Raw genomic sequence first — 14461 nt, 5'->3', positions numbered from 1 at the left:
CAGAGTGGAACATTCACTCTGTTGGGTTTGTGTTGGCATTCCAAAGGAGCAATTTGCCTCATGCTATTCCCCAACCTTCTCCCTGTTAATTTTTTCTTCAGATAATATTTCAATTTTCTTGAAACTCTCAAATGAATCAGCTGTCACCTTACACTGAGGCAGTGCATTTCGGATCCTAACAAAGGGAGCAGCACAGTGTCTCGCACTGCTGCCTCACAGTGCCAGGGACCTGGGGTCAATTCCCTCAGGTGACTGTCTGTGTGGAGTCTGTCTGGTGTCGGGTGCATTAGTTAGGGGTAAAATATAGGGTTGGGGAATGGGTCTGGGTGGGTTACTCTTCAGAGGGTCGGTATGGACTTGTTGGGCTGAAGGTCCTGTTTCCATACTGTAGGGAATCTAATTCAATCTAATCAAGCTCATTGTGTAAAAACCTCATGCTTCTTTTTTTTTTGTCAAACGCTGAATCTGAATCGGTCTCTTCTGGTTCTCAACCTTTCTACAGATAAAGAAGTTTCTACCAAAACCCTCTGTCAGATGCCTCATGACTTTCATCACCTGTCAAATCAAAACCTTCCTTCAACCTTTAATTTTCCTAACAATCCCTACATTTCCAAATTATCTTCCTCACTGAAGTTCCTTTTTCCTGGAAACATTCTTGCACTACCTATTGCTCCCTATTCTTCCTGAGTTGAATTGTGATACCCAGAACTGAACATAATACTCCAGTTGAGGCCAAACCAATGTTCAACACAACTTTAACATAATGTCATTGTTTCTATACTCCACACACCATTAATAAATCCTTGGGATACAGCATGCTTTACAAACTTAGTTCTCAACTATCCTGCCATCTTCTGTTATTTATTCACATATGCATCCAGGTCCCTCCCTACCTGCACAGCCTTGAAAATAATATATTCAGAATTACACATAATTATTTTATACTGCCCCTTCATGTTTTTCCTACAAACTCAAATAACTTCACACCTTAGTCCTTTAAAATTTATCTGCCACTTATGCATTTATTCCACCAACCTGTCTGCAGCCTTTTGAGGTTCTGTCCAATCTTTCTCACAATACTTAAAGTGAAAGACAGCTCACAAATTTTGAAATTATGCCCTTTACACCAAGATATAGGTCATAAATGCATTTATCAAAAAGCAAAACGTCTCAACACTAATTCCTGAAGAACTTTATGCTTGTCCCAAAACATCCATTACCTCCCTCCCTTTGTTTCCTGCATCAATGTTGCTAATGTTTCTTTTATTCCACAAATTTAACTTCGCTCATATGTCTGTAATGCAGCACTTTGATTAAAAATCCTTCAGAATTGTACATAATCCACATCAACACCTGAAAAGAATTCCAGCAATTCAATTAAACACAATTTGCCCTCAACAAACCATGCTGACTTTTCTTAATTTACATTTGCCCAAGTGATTATTAATTTCATCTCAAATTATTGTTTGGAGAAGCTTTCCCAGCACTAAAGTTAAACTGACTGCCCTATAGTTTTTGGCCTTATCTTTATGCCTCTTATTGAACAAGGGTTAACATTTGCATTCTCCAGTCCTGTGGCACCAAAGTTGAAGGAAGACCGGAAAATTATGGTGAGTGTCTCTGCAATTTCCACTCTTATGCTTGGATGCAATGCATCCGATCCCTGTGTTCATCAACTTTAAGCAATGATGAGGAGATGCCGGAGTTGAACTAGAGTTGCACGAGGTCAAAAATCAAACTATAACAGGTTATAGTCCAACAGGTTTATTTGAAATTGCGAGCTTTCAGAGCTCAGCTCCTCCGATGCCGAAGGAAAGAGCTGAGCTCCAAAAGCTTGCAATGCCAAATAAACCTGTTAGACTATAGCCTGGTGTAGTTTGATTTTTAACCTTATCAACTTCCAGTCAATCCAATAACTTCCAGTTTAATCAATTTTAAACTTCAAAAATGTGGATTATCTCCTCTTTTATCATGATCTGCTTAGCATTTTCTCCTAGCTAATAGAGATTTCAAAGTATTAATTTAATACTTCAACAGTGTCTACTGTCTTCACATATAAAACCCCATTTAATTTCTAATTCCCATTGCTCGGTGAAAATATTTATCATGAATCATGTTCACATCTATGACATCCATAATCAAGTTACCTTTTTGGTCTCTAATTCATAGTCACAGAATCCCTACAGTGCAGATAAAGGCCAATCGGCCTCATTGAGAAGAGCATCCCACCCTATTTCCATAATTCCACATTTACCATGGCTAATCCACCCAGCCTGCACACTCCTGGATACTACGGGTTAATTTAGCATGGCCAATCCACCTAAACTGCACATCTTTGGACCAGAAACCAGAGCACCTGGTGGAAACCCATGCAGACACAAAATGAACAAAATCCACACAGGCAGGTAACCAAGGAATCAAGCCCGGGTCCCTGGTGCTGTGAGATAGCAGTACTAACCACTGTGCTGCCATACCGCCAAGCCAATTCAATACCTCATTTCAATTGCAAAATACTGTGAAATACCTGCTAGTACTCCTTTCATGTCTACTTTTTTGCTTTCCTAATTTCTTTTTTCATTTCACCCCTGTACTTTCAATACTCCTTTAGGTTTTCTTCAAGACTGAATTCTTCAAATCTAATAAATCTTCAAATCTGTTCTTTGTTCCTGATCTGACAATGTATATTTTCTGACATGTGCGCAAGTCTAAGTTTGAGTTCAACTCCTGTTTCAGAAATAACACCCTCTTTCTTGTTAGGCTTGCTACATACTGAAAAAATATACTGCCCCAAATGAATTAGAAATTCTGTACCCTGAGTGCAATTGACACTAATTTACCTCAGCTGTTATAAAGATGGTTGAAATTCCAGATTATTACTCCGTTTTTTTTCCAAGTTGCTTACACGTTTGCCAAAATAGCCAGAACTCAAAACCATACCAATAGTTGGAACAAATTTCGACACCACACTTGCAAATAGTTAAAATTAGACTCACCGACACAGAAAGCAAAGTAAACTCATGCTCAGGAAGGAAGGAGTGCCATCCATCTTCCAAGACCTCAAACATAGGTCGATAAAAGAAAGGATACATCAATGTGGTAGAATTCAAAGTAGATAAAGCCTGAACAAGGAAAAACAAATAAAGCATGATCACTTCCAAGATTATTCAGTCCCATTATCACAGCAAACTTATAGGCCAAGTTATTTTTTTAAAAAATCTTCATTTCCCCTGATAAACCATCAAATCTTCCTGTTGTAACATGGTACCAATGGCTATCTTCATCATACTGAAAATGCACCAAACTTGTACGTGCATACAATCAGTCACAAGATAACCATTAGGAAAAAGGTCTGAGTGATGATTTCTTTTGAGCCATTTGTAGTATCCAACACCCCAAATGGAACATTCTGATAAGTTTAATGTCTTATCAAAAGGTGTGCACGTCAAATATTGCAGCTTTGTTAGTACTTGAGTACCAGCATGAGTTTCAGCCCAAGTCCTTAAATGTAACATGATGCAACAACATTGCGTGATAATAAAGAAGTGTTCTCCTCACCAAGCGGGACTGTTAAAATAATAGTACAGGTGTAATGATTTCTTCTGATGCTTCAATAACCAAAGCTATTCTTGTAATCTTTTGCAGGTACTGCTAACCCATTAAAAATACAGCAAAACCAAATTCTATTGAGCTCCAAGTTGAGGCAATATTAAGGAAATCAAGTTTACCAATATTAAACAGATTATCTACATGAGCAAGCAGGAAAAGTTTTGACACTGCCCAACACAAATAAACATCCTATAAAATTCATGAAACCTATTCAACAATGTGTTCTTAATGAAGCATGCCATAATTTCTGGAGTGTTATGTTAGATACACCATACATCAGTTACTTAGATACATCACTCTCCTCAAATGAGTAGGAAATTTACTCACACAGGAAATATGAACACAAACCTTATAAACTTTCCACAGTGAGCATGTATCTTCCAAAACTCAATTTAGAGAAAAATAAATTCAGACACTTCATTATCTTAAAAGGTGGCCCAAACACAGAAGGTGACTTGCACACCAGCTAAAAATTGGAGACCAAACTGGTTAAAGCTTTACAGTTGACTTGTGGTGATTATAAAGTCCATACACACTTTGAAACTGTCTCAAATGAAGTAGTTAAATCTATGCACAAAACTGGAAATTCTTGATAGCCTGAACCAATCCTTAAAGGATTTACTGTTTATACTCCTGTATAGATCGATCTCATGTACAAGTCAACTCCTTATTTTTGACCAAAAAATCTTGTATTTTCCATATATCTCTTGTATAAGTTGATCCTCGTTCTTCACAATTACAGACAAACATTTATGAGTCAGTGTGCCTGGCCGTTGCACTCCGCTCTGGCTTTCTAATCTGATGGCCGTACCGCTCCGTTCTGGGTCTTCCAGTCTGCCAGCCGTCAGGATTACTGTAATGATACGACAGTACAGGGCGACCACTGTATCCGCAGAGTTGGTTTCAGTTAACTGCTGCCTGAACATATTACAGGGAATGTTTTAGAACCAGGGACTGGGAGCTGCCAGGAAGGTAACTTTCCCATTTTACATATTTTGTAGATGAAAATTCATCCCTTCAAAAATAATACATCGTGTATATGTTGACCTCCTAATTTCAGGTTTAAAAAAACGTCTTCAAAACTCTACCTATACACGAGTATACACGGTAGAATAAGCTGTCAAAGTAATTACACTAGGTGGCGATCTGTTCTGAAAAATGGGCAAACAATGCACCTATCATGACTTAATTCAATCAAGTCTGAATAGTATTTAACATTGAAATAAAGCAATCTGTATTCATGGTCCACCGTGCGTGTTCATCAGTCCAATCATCCCTGTGAAGTGACTGAAGGTTATTTTCCTCTCAGTTTCAATCAATATATAGAAGCAATATTGATTTTCTTTCCGAAAGAAAAGTGAATGTATCTTGCATGAATTTCTATAAGCAGAGATAACTTAGCAGGAAATGTTCACCAAAATTTTAATTAATGAATGTTGTTTTTTTGCAAATGCACCTGACATCCAATTTTGCAATGGCTGTGCGTGAAAGGCACTTGGTTTACTTTATAAATAGCAAAGGTTGCAAGCAACTGTATAGTTGACAGTATTTAAAAGTTAAAAGGATACCCTCCACAATTATTCTGTATTTTACACGGTTCTTCAGTCTCTCCATATTTGTTCCCAAATCCGAGCGCCACTGCCAACATCACGAGTTCTTCTATTAGTACATTGTCCAAACTGATTAATTTAAAGTAAATTAAACTACACAGGATGAGGCTTGGTCCAGCTCTCATCTGGTTAAAAAGATAAATTTCTAGCTTTTCATGGATTCCTTACAGTGCAGAAAGAGGCCATTTAGCCATTGAGTTTACATCCAAACTCCAAAGAGGATGCCAACTGGGCCCACCCCCACCCATAATCCCACATCGGATTTTTACCATGGCCAACCCACCTAAACTGCACATCTTCAACACTTCAGGGCAATTTTTAGATAGGCCAATCCACCCAACTTGACACTTCTGATCGAGGGAGGAAACCAGAGCACCTGGAGTTAACCCATGCAAACGCAGTGAACATGTGCAAACTCCACACAGTGACCCAAGACTGGAAGTGAATGCCGGTCCTTAATGCTGCAAGACAGCAGTGCTAACCTATAAGCCAACACGCTGCCCTTCTCTAGCTATCTTCTAGATATTCTTTAACTAACATCTTTAGAAGGATTTTATTTTAACAAGTAAAAAACAGCAAGTTATGAAATCTTCATTAATTGATTTTTCACTGATCAAGAACTACCCTCTAAATTTAACAGATGTGACAAATTTCAATTCTTCCTGAACACGAGAATGGCAAATACAATTCTGCTTTAGAGTCATAGAGATGTACAGCATGGAAACAAACCCTCCGGTCCAACTTGTCCATACCAACCAGATACCCCACTCTAGTCCAACCTGCCAGCACCTGGCCCATATCCCTCCAAACACTTCCTATTCATGTACCCATCCAGATGCCTTTTAAAATGTTGCAGCCCGCATCACTTCTTCTGGCAATTCAGTTCATATACATGGGAGTTTCTCTCTCATGGAAGTCACAGTCTCTTAAAACTATCTCCAAACCCAACAATTTACACCACACAGAAAGACAAGGCAGCAACTGTAAGGGAACACATGTGAATTGGACGTACATTATTCTTCCATCAGTGTTGGTTCAATATGCTGGAAATTCCTGTCTAATCACAATGGAAGTTCCTTCAGATCAGATGGGCAACAATGATTCAAGATGGTGGCCCAATGTCAAATCTCAAATGAGATTAAGGTTAGATAAGAGCAGGAATGTCAAGCAGGGGCTGATGGGAAGGCGAATCACTGACTTAAAAACTTACCTCGTGAATAGGTGGAGCATACACCGAGCAGGAGCAGACACAGGAGTGCTTAATAAGAGAAGTCATCTATGTGGGTGGTTGTGTTACCCGAAACACTACTTAGGTAGTGTGTTCCAACCATCCTCCTCCTATAACCAAAAAAAACACTATGCGCTGGATTGGTAAGATAACTAGTTTTTCTATTTTGTATTTTTATACAGCCTCTTTCCGAATTTAAAAGTGGTTGATGGCAGTTAGGGCAGTTGAACGTTCCTCCTGCAGAATGTGGGAGGCAAGATTCACCACGAGTGTCCTGCTGACTTCCTCTGCAGGAAGTGCAACCAACATCACCTCCTCAAAAAACATGCTAGGGAACTTCAGCTAGAGCTAGATGAACTTCAGATCATTTGGGAGGCAGAGGGAATTATTCAGAGGAGTTACAGGGAGCAAGAAAGAGGCAGATGGGTTCCAGTCAGGGGACAGAAAGGGAACCGGCAGGTAGCGCAGGGAGCCCCTGTGGCCATTCCCCTCAATACAAATATATCGTTGTGGGTATTGGGAGATGACTTACCGGAGTAACCCATGGGGTGCATGTCTCTGGCACACAGTCTGTCCCTGTTGCTCAGAAGGGAAAGGGGGAGATGAGCAGAGGATTAGACATTGGAGACTCCGTAGTTAGGGGAACAGACAGGAGGTTCTGTGGGAACAAGAGTCTCTCACGGTTGGTGTGCTGCCTCCCCGGTGCCAGGGTTCATGATGTCTTGGACTGTGTTTTAGGAATGCTTGAGGGGGAGGGGGAGCAGCCCCAAGTCGTGGTCCACATAGGCACCAATGACCTAAGTAGAAAAAGGGATGTGGGTTTAAGGCAGAAATTCAGGGAGTTAGGGTGGAAGCTTAGTGCTCGAACAAACAGAGTTCTTATCTCTGGTTTGTTGCCGTGCCACATGCTAGTGAGGCAAGGAATAGGAAGAGAGAAGAGTTGAACACGTGGCTACAGGGATATCGCAGGAGGGAGGATCTCAGATACCTGGATAATTGGTGCTCATTTTGGGGTAGGTGTGGCCTCTAATAACAGGTTCGTCTACACCTGAACGACAGGGGTACCAATATCCTGCTGGGTTGGGGGAGGGCGGAGGGGTGGATTTGCTAATGCTCTTCAGGAGGATTTAAACTAATTCAGCAGGTGGATGGGAACTTAAATTGTCGTTCCAGTGTTCATCATGTTGAGTGTAGTGAGGTCAGAAATGATGTTTCAATGTTGCAAGAGTTCACTGGCAAATAGTAAGGTGGTTTGAAGTGTGTCTACTTCAATGCCAGGAGCATCCGGAATAAGGTGGGTGAACATGCAGCATGGGTTGATACCTGGGACTTCAATGTTGTGCCCATTCCAAAAACATAGAGAGCAGAGACAGGAATGGTTGTTAGGGGTTCTGGGATTCAGATGGTTCAGTAGGAAGAAAGAAGATGGTAAAAGAGGGGGAAGTGTGGCATTGTTACAGTGGCAGAAAGGATGTTTCAGGACACGTCTACTGAGGTAGTATGGACTGAGATAAGAACAGGAAAGGAGAGGTGACCCTGTTAAGAGTTTTCTGTATGCCTCCAGTTTCAGAGATGTAGTGGAAAGGATAGCAAAGATAATTCTAGATAGGAGCGAGAGTAACAGGGTAGATGTTATGGGAGACTTCAACTTTCCAAATATTGACTGGAAATATTATAGTTCAAGTATTTTAGATGGGTCAGCTCTTGGCCAATGTATGCAGGATGGTTTCCTGACAGTATGTAATCAAGCCAACAAGGGCGAGGCCACATTGGATTTGGTACTAGGTAATGAACCCAGCCAGGTGAACACTTTGGTGATAGTGACCACAATTCAGTTATGTTTACTTGGAACGATGCAAAGGGATAGGTATATAACGCAGGGCAAAAAGGCAATTATTATGTCCATTAGGCAAAATTTAGGGTGCATAGGACTGGGAAGGAAACTGCAGGGGATGGGAACAATTGAAATATGGAGCTTATTCAAGGAACAGCTACTGCGTGTCCCTGATAAGTATGTGCCTGTCAGACAGGAAGGAAGTGGGTCGAGCGAGGGAGCTGTGGATTACTAAATAAGTTGAATCACTTGTCAAGTGGAAGGAGGCGGCTTACGCTGGGATAAGATGCAAAGGCTCAGTTAGGACACTTGAGAGTTACAGGTTATCCAGGAAAGACCTGAAGAGACAGCTAAGAGGAGCCAGGAGGGGACATGAGAAGTCGTTGGCAGATAGGATCAAGGAAAACCCTAAAGCTTTCTACAGGTACATCAGGAATAAAAGAACGACTAGAGAAAGATTAGGGCCAATCAAGGATAGTAGTGGGAAGTTGTGTGTGGAGTCAGAGGACATAAGGGAAGTGCAAAATGAAGATTTGTCATCAGTATTCACACTGGAAAAAATCAATGTTGCCAAGCAGAATACTGAGATACAGACTACTACACTGGTTTTGGCTTGAGGTTCACAATGAGGAGATGTTATCTATTTTCACACTTTACAGAATTGCTAAGTTCCCTGGGCTGGATGGGATTTATCCTAGGATTCTCTGGGAAACCAGGGAGGAGATTGTACAGCCTTTGGCTTTGATCTTTATGTCATCATTGTCTACAGGAATATAAGACTGGAGGATAGCAAATATTGTCCCTTTGTTCACAAGGGGGAGTATAGACATCCCTGGTAATTATAGACACCGAGCCTAACTTCAGTTGTGGGTAAAGCGTTGGAAAAGGTTATAAGAGATCGGATTTATAATCATCTAGGGAGGAATAAGTTGACTAGAGACAGTCAACATGGATTTGTGAAGGGTAGGTCATGCCTCACAAACTTTACCGAGTTCTTTGAAATGGTGACCAAGCAAAGATGAGGATAAAGCGGTTGATGTGGTCTATCTGGATTTCAGTACAGCATTTGTTAAGGTTCCCACAGTAGGCTATCGCAGAAAATACAGAGGCATGGGATTGAGGGTGATTTAACGGTCAGAAATTGGCTAGCTGAAAGATGATAGAGGGTGGTGGTTGATGGGAAATGTTCATCCTAGAGTTCAGTTAATAGTGACTACTGCAAGGATCTGTTTTGGGGCCACTACTGTTGTCATTTTTGTACGTGACCCAGATGAGGGCATAGAAGGATGGGTTAGTAAATTTGCGGGTGACACTAAGGTCGGTTGAGTTGTCGATAGTGCTGAAGGATGTTGCAGGTTACAGAGGGACATATATAAGCTGAAGAGCTAGGCTCAGAGGTGGCAAATGGAGTTTAATGCGGAAAAGTATGAAGTAATTCATTTTGGAAAGAGCAACAGGAACAAAGAGTACTGGGCTAATGGTAAGATTCTTGGTAGTGTAGATGAGCAGAGAGATCTCACATGCATTAATACAGATTCCTGAAAACTATCACCCAGGTTGATAAAGTTGTTAAGAAGGCATGCAGCATGTCAACTTTAATTGATAGAGGGATTGAGTTTCAGAACCATGAGGTCATGCTGCAGCTGTACAAAACTCTGGTGCGGCCACACTTGGGAGTATTGCGTACAGTTCTGGTCGCTACATTATAGGAAGGATGTGGAAGCTTTAGAAAGGGTTCAGAGGCGATTTACTAGGATGTTGCCTGGTATGGAGGGAAGGTCTTATGAGGAAAGGGTGAGGGACTTGAAGCTGTTTTCATGAGACAGAAGGAGGTTGACAGGTGACTTAATTGAGACATACAAGATAAGCAAAGGGTTAGATAGGGTGGAGAGTGAGAGCCTTTTTCCTCGGATGGTGATGGCCAGCAGGGGACATAGCTTTAAATTGAGGGGTAATAGCTATTGAACAGATGTCAGAGGCAATTTCTTTACTCAGAGTAGGAGTGTGGAATGCACTGCCTGCAACAGTAGTAGACTCGCCCACTTTAAGGATATTGGATAAACATATGAATGAAAATGGAATAGTGTAGGACAGATAGGCTTCAGACTGATTTCAAAGGTCAGCGCAACCTTGAAGGCTGAAGGGCCTGTACTGCGCTGTAATGTTCTATGTTCTACCATGCACGATCATCTTATAATGACTAACAGCAGAGAAACAGCTGGAAAAGAGTAAGATTACACAATCAGCTGTGTGATAGGATTGAATAAGTACCTTCAATACTATACAAAAAAAACAACTAAAAAAGTTAAAGTTCGAGAGGTTGTTATTGGTTCGCTGAATTTGGACCCAGATTTGAAAGTCATAATTATCTCTACAGGCTGTAACAATTCAACAGAAACAAGTTTCAGCATCTCAATAAATTTTCTGATGTGTTCAAAATAAATTTGGACTAGCCATTATAATTATTATTGCCCAGAAGGCCAAATCAAAGCTACAGCAAGGGTGTGTGAAGTTAGAACAGAAGCAATTCACGGCCAAAAAAAAATTCATTCACCTTGAATCTAATCCATTCCACATCTGATCCTCAGTACTAAATCAAATGTTTTCCAAAACCAATCTATAATAACTTGGAAAGTGACTGATCAAGAAAAAAAATCTCACCTCAATTGAGCTTGCGATATTTAAACATTCTTCCATGCCAGGAATGTCCAAGTGAATGATACGCAGATCCTTACATTTAATTGTAATTGTACCCAATGTTCCCACAAACCTGGAATTAAAGAATTACAACATATTTAACAATAGTGGTATTTATGCCTAAGTTTTAAATATTTTTTGCACATTCGAAAAATGGCTTTTTTTGTGTTAATGCCTCCTCTTGCCTAGAATTCAAGATTGCTTCAGTCAGGTTTATCAAGAGCTAATGTTCATCGCACAATAGTAACCAAAAGGAGTTTGCACTGTGTACAATAGAATGGGTCCTGTTGCTGATTTCTCTTCAAAGATGGAATATTTCACTGTCAGATGGTGTCTAACACTGCAGAGACAGAGCTTAAGTTATTTTTAATTGTTCAGTCCTGAGATGCAGCATTTCCTGCAAAATGACAAGTTAGGCTAGCAGTTACTTTTTTTGCAATAACTCAAATGAAGAGAATTATGATTTATTTTCTCCTTCTCGAATAACTGATTGCCCAAAGCTGCTTTCATAATATCATGGTTTAAATTAAGATTCAGAAAGATTGAGATTTAGGCTGCTTAATTATTTCTTTTATTTTGGAGACAAGTTTACTGATCCAAGAAAGAAACCTATGGGTCTGCCACCAAAAGAGACTTGTGGAACATCTGGGGAGTAGATCTCAAGGTAACACTTATTGAAATGCACTTGCATAAATTTCAAGATTAGTCATTCATAAGGTGAAGAATCCTTCTGATCATTGCAAATTGCTGAGCCCTCCTCCATGGACTATGTTGGTGTAGTATTGCTTTGCAACACTGACTTTTTTTTTAAAAAGTATAATTAACTAAGTGACATTTCATGACATAGCTCACGTAAAAGTTTAAAAAGGGTGCCTTGTCCAACAACCATCTGCACTGAATGTACCTTGCAACTCTCTTTGCTTAGAGTTTTCTATGCTATTACCCAATTTCAGCCTCAATGATCTTTGCAAACTCTTGGTCACTTCTATTGTCCCTATTTCTTTCTACAGGTGTTATGCTTTCAAATTAATCTACATAAACTTAGTAATACTACATAAAAGCAAGAACTATGGATGCTGGAAATGAACGAAAAAACAGAAATTACAGGAGAAACTCAGGTCTGGCAGCAACTAAGGAGAGATTGCAGAGTCAGGTTTTGAGTCCAGTGACCTTTCATCAGACAAGTGACAGTTTAACAACTTTAGGAAGTAAGGACTAAAGAGACATGGAAACAAAATCAATTGAAATACGGCTCCCACTGTTTCTAGCAGCCATGTTGATGTGAACACCATTTATCTACAGATGGCAAAATCAAAAAGCAAAGTAACCTCCACTGATATAAAACAGGATTTTCTACATTATTTTAACAAATTGCACCTACAATCACATCACTCTTAATCCCAATTTGAGCAGTTCCAATCAGCTATTTACACCTTAACTTCCCTTTTAAATTGGCAAATATTTATTGAACTTCTAGAAGTTGACAATGGATTTAATTAATCTCATAGTTGACAACTATAGCAATTTTGCTTGATATAGGCAGCAGGTGAGGATTAATGAATGTGAAAGGAGTGAACAAAGACATCTGCCGGTGAAAATACACAAATCAAATTCCTCCCACAGTCTAAAGATCTCCATGCTAAGTTGTCCAGGGATGTGCAGACTAAGTGGATTAGCCATGGGAAATGCAGGGTTATATAGAAAGGATGGGTCTGGTTTGGGATGCTGTTTGGAGGGTTGGTGTGGTCTCAATGGGCTGAACAATATGCTTCCAGAGTGTAGGGATTCTACGATTCCCACTCTTAAACGTGCATAGTTCAAACAAAAGACAAATGTGTGCAAGTAATGTGAGAGACTTTTTGAAAGTCGCTTAACCTCAAAAACAACTTGCACTGGCAGATTCCTGGTCAATATTCAAAAAACAGGACATTACAGTTGAAGGAGACACAGGAGTTACAACATTTTCATTGGAGCTGAGCGCAAAACTGAATGTTAGTAATAAGGGTGAAACCTCTAGAAAAACCCAAGGAAGTAGGACAAGCGCCTAAACTGATCCAAAGAACTGGACACGGGGATACAGTCACAGTCATAGAGATGTACAGCATGGAAACGGACCCTTCAGTCCAACTTGTCCATACCAACCAGATATCCCACTCTAGCAGATATCCCACTCTAGTCCCACCTGCCAGCACCTGGCCTATATCTCTCCAAACCCTTCTTATTCATATACTCTTCCAGATGCCTTTTAAAATGTTGTAATTGTACCAGCCTCCACCACTTCCTCTGGCAGCTCAGTTCATACATGCACCACCCTCTGCGTGAAAAAGTTGCTCTCTTTTATATCTTTCCCCTATCACCCTAACCTTATGCCCGCTAGTTTGATTGACTTAATAATTTATTTATAAGCTATAAACGTCTGTGGGCTCGTCGTCAAATCTGTTGAGACATAAACCGTACAAATGAGGTGACGTCCGTCTGTTCGGGGCGAGGTCCGGTTGCTTCCCTCCCTCACAGCCTCCGCTGCTCGAACCCGAGCTCCAGGCTAACTCACCTTTTCTCGATGGCGTCGATGTTGCTGTGTAGCAGCCAAAGCTCCTCACTGTTATCCTGGCGGGAGGAGAGGATCAGGTGGTGCCCGGTCAGACACAGAGTGCCCTCCACCCGCGGCAGGAAAGGCCGGTGAAGAACCACATTGTCCACCCGCGGAGTCTTAATCAATTCCGCGAACTCCATCGTCGTCCCTCCCAGAAAACAGAGCGCCCGGACCAGAATAACTCGCGGACCAACTACCCGGCGGAAGTGTCTCACCCCCGAACAACTGCTTCCCGAGTCATGGTTCCGGTCAGAATTCTCTGATTGACGTTTCTGCCTCACAGAGAGCTGGGTCATCCGGGAAAGGTTAGCAATGGGTTTGGTTAGAAGGACTGAGACTGCCGCAGGCCGAATTATAACCAATCTGCCAAACACATTCTACATCACTCTCTCCCCCATCCTTATACCCACCACAGAAAACACACAAAGTGTTCGAGAAAATGGGCAGTCTAGTCGCAGTAACAGACTGCCGTGGACACCCAGGTCCAGCACGTTCAGTGTTTGTCAGGTATTGGCATGGATTACACTCCATTGCTCTATCCATTGGTACTCAGCATCAATTGCAAGGTAAGATGGGGATGTGGAAATTTGTGCTCACTCCAAGTGACCCTTCCTCTCAAGGAGACAGGTTGATGCCTGCAGGTATTAAGAGGTAGAGAAACCACACATATGACTTACCATCCCCCCCCCGAAATTTCTGCTCAGAGATGTCTAGTCTTTCCAGTCTGATCATCTCTAGGCCTAACATGCTGGCCATGCTAAATTGCCAGTAGTGTTAGGTGAAGGGGTAAATGTAGGGGAATGGGTCTGGGTGGATTGCGCCTCAGCAGGTAGGTGTGGACTTTTTGGGCCGAAGGGCCTGTTTCCACATTGCAAGTAATCTAATCTAATCTA

At 41.1% G+C, this 14461-nt stretch overlaps 1 protein-coding gene across 1 annotated transcript in view; it reads right to left on the bottom strand.

The window, feature by feature from the left end:
- mtmr9 (myotubularin related protein 9) overlaps positions 1 to 13746 on the bottom strand; it is an 82003-nt gene extending 68257 nt beyond the window's left edge. Inside the window, exons 1-3 of the mRNA XM_060851597.1 lie at positions 13527 to 13746; positions 10940 to 11048; positions 2994 to 3119 (exon numbers count right to left, since the gene is read on the bottom strand). Coding sequence (XP_060707580.1) covers positions 2994 to 3119; positions 10940 to 11048; positions 13527 to 13708 — 417 coding nt within the window. The 5' untranslated portion in view covers positions 13709 to 13746. The remainder of the gene's footprint in view (positions 1 to 2993; positions 3120 to 10939; positions 11049 to 13526) is intronic.
- Positions 13747 to 14461: the final 715 nt, after the last annotated feature.

Source organism: Hemiscyllium ocellatum, chromosome 3 (genome assembly GCF_020745735.1).
Source record: "Hemiscyllium ocellatum isolate sHemOce1 chromosome 3, sHemOce1.pat.X.cur, whole genome shotgun sequence".
Classification (NCBI taxonomy): domain Eukaryota; kingdom Metazoa; phylum Chordata; class Chondrichthyes; order Orectolobiformes; family Hemiscylliidae; genus Hemiscyllium; species Hemiscyllium ocellatum.
Note: the sequence above shows the minus strand (reverse complement) of the source record. Positions and strands in the feature narration are given on the sequence as shown.